This window comes from Limulus polyphemus, unplaced genomic scaffold, assembly GCF_000517525.1.
Source record: "Limulus polyphemus unplaced genomic scaffold, Limulus_polyphemus-2.1.2 Scaffold2358, whole genome shotgun sequence".
In the NCBI taxonomy this organism is placed as follows: domain Eukaryota; kingdom Metazoa; phylum Arthropoda; class Merostomata; order Xiphosura; family Limulidae; genus Limulus; species Limulus polyphemus.
This window is the reverse complement of record NW_013667968.1, coordinates 60,627-68,645: the sequence shown is the minus strand read 5'-3', so window position 1 is coordinate 68,645 and position 8,019 is coordinate 60,627. Positions and strand designations below refer to the sequence as shown.

General features: G+C 29.4%; 1 protein-coding gene across 1 annotated transcript in view; it reads left to right on the top strand.

Annotated features, from left to right (window-relative positions):
• Nucleotides 1-8,019, top strand: part of LOC106466717 (F-BAR domain only protein 2-like) — a 114,579-nt gene that overhangs the window by 60,931 nt on the left and 45,629 nt on the right. Inside the window, exon 13 of the mRNA XM_022394803.1 lies at nucleotides 6,664-6,760. Within this exon, the coding sequence (XP_022250511.1) occupies nucleotides 6,664-6,760 (97 nt within the window). The remainder of the gene's footprint in view (nucleotides 1-6,663; nucleotides 6,761-8,019) is intronic.

Below are 8,019 nucleotides of genomic sequence, written 5' to 3'. Positions count from 1 at the left end.
TACACTGCTAAATTAGGGACGGTTAGTGCAGATAGCCCTCGTGTGGCTTTGCACGAAATTCAAAAAAAAAAATCTTCACCAGTGATCAACAGCAAAGTGATTCTAGAAACAATTGTGAATGACATCTGATATGATCAATTCAACTTGTTATCACACAACTAACAGTGCAAAACCTTCAAATCACTGAGAAACGTCTATGCCATGGTACTAGAAGCTTCATTGTAGTGAAGGAACACTTGCAAGAACACAATATGACTGGTAGCATTGGAATCAAGCATTTGTTAAGTAGAACTTAAGTTTGGATACATCTCTGGGAACCCTTTCTTTATCATATGCAAGTAAATCTTATTTATTCCTTTCAGTTTAAGAGGCTGAACTATTTCTTCAACTTATCAGGCAAATACTCATAGTTGACATTGCCTGAAAAGAAAGTGGCCAAGGCCTTCAACATAAGAATTTTAAATGCATCTGGAGACACTAAAAAATCAGTGGATAACAAGAGCAGCAACATATTTTCAGAAAATCAAATTCTTAGAGCTCTCAGCATCAGATCCAATACTTTGTTAAAGAATGTGGCTCAGTAACAATCTTTGCCAGCTAATATGGATCCAATGGACAAAAAAAAACCTTTCTAGTGTAAGGTTCTGAGTAAGTAATGTCAATACTGCTTGCTGTATTTTTCAGCAGTTGCAAAATGCTGGTCAAAAGTTTCCTCATTTCTCATGCTTTCAAATCAGATCCAATACTTTGTTAAAGAATGTGGCTCAGTAACAATCTTTGCCAGCTAATATAGATCCAATGGACAAAAAAAAACCTTTCTAGTGTAAGGTTCTGAGTAAGTAATATCAATACTGCTTGCTGTATTTTTCAGCCGTTGCAAAATGCTGGTCAAAAGGCTCCTCATTTCTCATGCTTTCAAATTCTGAAACTAACACTTGAACTTGAGATGTTGCTATTGCAATGTCCTTATCCTCACACTGCTGATATTTGGATGATATTTAAATGAAAGATGAAAGACCATGTGTTTCAATATGATTTTGCAGTAGATTGAACGTTACATCTGACTTTTTATAAGAGCACATTACCATATCTAGTAAAGATTCACTGACATGTCTTATGATAAAAGAAAGTTGGTCTTGTTTGTTGGAATCAAATGTTGTGTTTCGGCATATAGTATAGTACGTTGCCTTTCTAAAATCATTTAAGAATAACATCATGAGCAATCTCAGCCTGGCATGAATTGAGATGAAGTTGGGGTTTAACCAGAGTATTCATGTGATTAACTTTGTTTTTGTTGATGTTCAACCACATATAAAATTATGTCAAAACTGTTGAAATTTACATTGAAAATTTAAACAATTCAACATGAGTGTGTTAAATGTCAAGAATAGCTGACGTTGACATTATGAAGTTTGTTTGACTTAAATGTGCCATGGTGTACTGCTAGGATTATCATTTTATATTTAATAAGGTTTAACTATGTTGAGATTTATCTTAGTAGAAAAAGCAATTCCAGGAAATTTATTATGCTTTGAATTCATTTACCCATCCCTTGTTGTTTGGAATGGTTACATTTGCACCTTCAACAAAAAACTGATCAAGTATTAGAAGATTAAGTGGACATAGAAATACACAAAAGATACATCTTTATATTAATTGGGTCAGAGATTTTGGGTCATAGATAAGGTTATATTTTTGGGTTGAGCTGTAACTAAATAATTGTGCAAAAGAAAAGCTGTACCCATTTTGAACTTTATGAAAAACTTGTAAGTGAAAGTTACAATAGTCATGAAGCTTTATGAAAAGCATTAGTATATTACATAGGGTAAGTTATATTATGTGTAAAATATCAGAAGCTCTAGACTAGATGTAATTTTTTATTTTCTGTAACTCATCAAATATACTTTTCTTTTTACTGTTCATTAATTGAAAAATATTTTAATAATTAAATGAGAAAGTTGTTTTCACAAATCTAGCACAGAACTTTAAATGATAGCTGCTGTTTTGGAATGTTTGCCACTAGTCTTATATAGTTGTTTAAAAATTGATGTAACTGTATAGTTCTTTTACAATATCCACTGTATTAAAAAATGTTAGACGAAACCACACACTTATTTTTCAATTTGTATTATTCAAGTGGCCATAAAGATATCAATAATTTTAGAAGGACTGAAAATTACAATTTTCATAAAAAATTAAGATAATTTTTCAAACATTTAATCTAGCTTGGTGATTTTTTGTGGTTTTATTTGGCTGCTATTTCTACACCTGTACTATATGTCTTACAGAAAATGTGGTAGATCAGTAATATCTGTGGTAAAAGATTTATAGATCTATGAACTGGTAGATAAATTCAAGTGCATGAGTAGTAGTATTCTTAAATATCATACACATATGTTGTATAAGTTTGTTTTCACTGTTTCATATATAGTATGTTCTATTTTACAGTGAAATTTATTTCTTATCGGGGGTTTCAAAAGATTGCAAAATTCTTATCATGTAAACAAGTACATCTTTATACATACAGTGTGTGTGTGTATGGATGTGACTGAGTAAAAGAAATAATTGAGTTTGGAAATTGTAAAAAATGTTAATAGTTGCACATGTTTTGAAAATTATAGATCTGTGTGTATACAGTTGTTGTAGGAATTATCTGTACTTTTGAGTGTATAATCATCTTTAAAAAAAATAGCATGTTTTTGGTGTAACACCTAACTGTGTATGTGTTCGTGAAATAAATGTAATTATACAAACTTTCTCTTGACCAAATGTCATTACTTCATATATGTATTCCTTATTTGTCAGAGTACAAGTGATAAGCATATATTTGTGTATAGTTATTTTTTTTTTTTTTTTGTATGATGTCAAGAATGATGTTTGTGAGTTGTGTATAGGTGATGACAAAAAAAAAAAAAAAGTAATGTGAAGGTTGTATTGGCAGTTGCAACCATGCCTGCTTTCTTTGTGAATTAAATGTTAAATGGTTTGGGGGGGTGATTGCAGACAAAGCATGTTATTGTTCCATAGTATATCTGTTCTGTGACAGCCTTGCATGTCGTCTAACATCTCTGGTGTCTCTTTGTTTTCTCACTGGCTGGACCAGCTGACTGGCATGCTTACTGGAATTCCTGGAGTACAGGTTGCTAGTTTTTTCTTTTTCGTCTTTACACTTTGTGCAGTATTGTAACTAATGGTGGAAATTCTGTGAAGATCTAACTAGTTGAGTTTTGCCTGTGAACTACTACAGTTTAGCTGCTTTTTTAACTAGGTATTTTGCTCTAGTTTGAATAGGCTAAGATGTGATTTTCAGCTATAAAGAGTATAACAAAAAGTTAAAATATTGTATTCCTTTTAAACATTTTGATTTGAAAAGACTTAGCAGTGGTGTGATCTTCACAGGAATGTCAGTAAGCTGGTTAAAACTTATTTGTCAGGTTCAGTTTCTAGTTTAAACTTGTGTAGTGTATGTATTTTTTAAACATCAGCTGTTTTAGAGTTGAGTAATATATGTTGTGATTAAAAAAGAAAAATAAATGTTCTGTATTGGAAGTTATTGAATACAAATGGATTTGTTAAGGATTTATCTTTTAAACCTAACAATTGTTATGTATCAGAGCTATAATGTAATGCAAACAGGGTAGCTAAAGATTGATAGAAGTAAATACTACAGGTCTGTTTGTGTCATTATATATATATATATATAGATGTATAGTTTAAAGAATTTATTTCATCAATTAACACTTGAACCTGAAATGAACAAAGAATATTGACATGAGAAAATTAAGAAAGATCAAATTACTAAAAGTAAGAAATTAAATACAAATGGGCTTTCAATGTTTAAAGATTTTGAAATGATAACTACAGACAAAAGAATTACAGTTCTTTGTTTTTGTATTCTTATCTTATTGTCTTTATGTCTAAATGATAGTCAACTTTGATTTGCAATGCTTATATCACAAACTTGTAGATAGGTAGTTTGGTTATAATTATACACAATTAGAAAATGTACAAAAGAAACAGGCAAGCTTTTATACTAACTGACAAAATGTCTTTTTTTTTTCAGGATTTCAATCTAACAGTCAATCTATATAACATATCAGCAATGTCACTAGTTCATGGTGTTAGGAAAACACATAGGTTCAAAAAATTAGTTTAAGAAAAAAATACAAAACCTTATTACTTGAGTTCACCTTTAAAAAGGGCTCTGTATTTTCGTCTAATAGTGTCCGTAAAATGGCCATTTGAGAAATGCAGGTTTTAAATGTCATTTTAATATCTCAGTAGCTCACTTGTGGCTTAGTGGTAAGCTTGAGGGCTTATAAGGCTAAAATTTGGTCTTTGAATCCTGTGATGGTCACAAATAATACCATCAGATTTTCCTTAATAAGTTATTTATATCCCTAGGATTAAGTTTTGTTGATACACGTATTTTGAAAAAAGTAATTAATTCTTACCAGTTTTAACTTGATCAAGTTTTCATTTTTTGATGTTTGTAAACCACATATAAAAACTTTCAACTCATCACAAGCAGGAAAAGCTGTGTTTAATCAAAAATCTTGTAAGTTTATTTATATTCGGTGTTTTTTTTCTGTACTTTCCTTTGAAGGCCAATACTCAACATAGTATGTCAATCATAATGTACACAAATAATAAAGTAATAGCCTTTTAAGTCATGATCATGTAAACTATTTAAATATACGAGACAAAAATTATCTAATGTAACTTACACAAATAGTAAAGTAGTAGAATTTTATGGCCTGTAAACTATTTAAATATATGAGACAAAAATTATCTAATGTAACTTACACAAATAGTAAAGTAATAGAATTTTATGGCCTGTAAACTATTTAAATATATGAGACAAAAATTATCTAATGTAACTTACACAAATAGTAAAGTAATAGAATTTTATGGCCTGTAAACTATTTAAGTACATAAGCCAAAGTTAGGAAATTATAAGATATGCTTTGATTTTAGAGGTTTCTGTGGATTTAGGATCCACCCAGTAGTGGGTATACAATTAATAAATGTATGCTGCTTTTCTGTGTTTGGCATTTGACTGATAGATTAATGAATAACTTACTCTGAATGAAAAAAGAAACACTGAAGTATTTTTATTGATATAGCTTTGGATTTGATATTGCATCAAGTATATTTACAATACACCTCATAATTTTATTTTCTTAAAAGAACTTCCCAAGAACCAAACTTGCTATCAAAATGCTAACCATTTTTTTATGAAATGGATGTAACTAATCTCGGTGCATAAAACAGAGGTACAACAAAAACCTTCTATATTAAAGTGATTAAGGAAACTTTAAACAATAAAAACTGTCAAATATGTGATTCGGTTCACGTGAAACTCAACGAGACTAACTTTTTATGGTAGTGGTATAACAGACTTTGAAATGAGGTATTTCTGTAACATCATCTATAGCATATATGTATATAAACTTTTAGGGAAAAGTTACAAGCACTAGGTAACTATAGTAATATATTTAATATCCAACTGTGTCCTGATACCATTTGAATTTACTTCCTGGTACTCATTACTTGTTTTTTTTTGTGCTACACCTGCTTGAGGACTTTAATATTGTACATAAGTCAGTGGAAACACATGCAAGTTCCATGTTCTTACAGAATTAACATTTATCTACGTATTTAGTTAAATGTTCTAATCAGAATTTATAACTTAAATAAAATTCTGTTTTTAACAATAATTTAAAATTACCTTTTTATAAGTTTTATTATTTTTGCATTCCTCATTAATCGGTAAATCAAAATGTATAACTTGATTGTTTTATTTTCAGTATCAAAGTAATTGAGTTTAACCTTGTCCAATTTAAAAAATGACCACTTGATAACTAAGATACATTTTTGAGATGTATAATTTTTACTTGTTTGTACATAACCTGAATAATTTACTTTTTAAAATAAATTAACAGTATGAATAAATAACTCTTGCTGTATTGAAATATTCAGTGGCTTGTCTAACATCTTGTATTAATAAATGAAGGTTACAATTAGCTTGAAATTATGTTATCTCAAGCTCTGTGCACTTCTAACTAATTTTTATGATACCAACATTGACAAGTTCTAACCAGCTTACTGTAGAGTACTTTAACTTAATTTATTTTGCTCAGTTTTGATTATTAAGATAATACATTATTATCTTAATATTATTAAAATATTAATCATTATTATTCTTTCTGTGTAGCCTTATATAAATGTGTTTAAGATATTAAAATGTTTGAGATAATCATTTTTATTTGCATACACATTACATGTATAATTTGCTCTTTTTTTTAATAAATTAACTTTATGGATAAGTAAAAAATAATTGTAGTTGTAATGAAACATTTAATGACTTGTCTTAACATTCTATGTTCGTGAATGAAGATTATAAACCCTTACATTTCAAATTCATGATCATTATGTAGTTTATCTTGGAAATATGTACTCATACATCAGAAGTACAAGAAAAATAATACAAACCAACAGCTTAAAAAGAAGTTAATGTACATTATGTATTTTCTGTCTGTATTTTTATATATGTGACATATTCATTTATTTTGTAATCTTTAGTATAATATATTTCTATTTTGTTTTCCCTCTAAGTCCTTTCTTTTCATTGACTTTGATCTGATTGTGAAATCTTACCAGGGTTCTTAAAAAGCAAACGAGAAAAGAGGAAGGAAAAGAAGAAAAAGAAGAAGGAAAGTCAATGCAGAATTGACGACCAGGCTGAAGCACCTGAAAAGTAAGCACAAGATACTGTGTGTGTCTTTGTAATAAATGGTATGGTCCAAGTTTATTTAGTAGCTTCTTTGAAATGAGAATTAGTATTTAGGACTCGGGTTTTACTTGTGCCTAACCTTAACTGTTTTATTGTAGTTAATAAACATTTTTTTTATTCTTCATAACAGTGATTATTATTACAGAAAATGATCTTTGAGGTGTTTAAAGTATTTTCTTAATGACCTTGTTGAAATTTTAGTATTATAACACCAAGAGAAAATTAATGAATTCACCTAATATTTATAAAACACCAATAAATAGCAATTGTAAACAATTGTATTCAAAATAAATTTGCATTTTTGTAATTAATGTAATTGCTGTAAAGCTCCTAGGTAAAGCAATATTTTGAAAGACTCCTTCATTCATAGATTATTTTATGTATAAATTAGTTTAGTATTTTAGGCAAAAGGATGTATGAACAATATTTTCAACTTAAAATAAATACATAAATATATCCACCTAGTCTGTGATATTGCTGTTTTGTGAATATTTGGATATTATTTCTGATAGATTAGCTCATTAGTGAATTTTCTTAAATATGCGATCTATGTTCATTGAACATACAAACAAGCACAAAGTGATTGGCCACTTTATTTGGACCTTCCATTCCCCTAAACACACTTGTGAAACACTACATTTATTTATGTGTGTAAAATTAGATGGTTATATGATGGTTGTTTTACATGTAGTCACATCAAAATCATAGTTAGTGTGCAAAACTGTGGGTAAGAGCAAGGTTCTCTCCAAATTTCACAAAGACATGATAGTACATTTCAGTTGGACATCTTTTTTTGACTGAATGTTCAAAAACATCTCTCATCAAAGTATATCTATAGTACAATCAAAAAGTCATATTCTACCAAAAACGAAAAACTTGTATATCAAAACAAAAAATGTATTAAATGAAATAGTCTCCATTCTTATCCACGATGCTTTTCCACCTTACAATCAGGTTGTTAATGCCCTGATTAATCAAATCACTTGACTTTGAAGCTAAAAACGTGTCGATGTCCTGTTTAACACCTTCCACATTTGCGTATGTTTTCCCATTAAGATGGTGTTGCAGGGAACAAAAAAGATGGTAATCTGATGCGCCATATCTGTAGAATATGGTTGTTAGGGGAGAGCTTCCCAACCCAACTCCATAATCTTGTGTGGATATGCATTGTAATGGAGAAGAAAAACACCTTTCCGATTGACGAGTGAAAGGCATTTCTGATG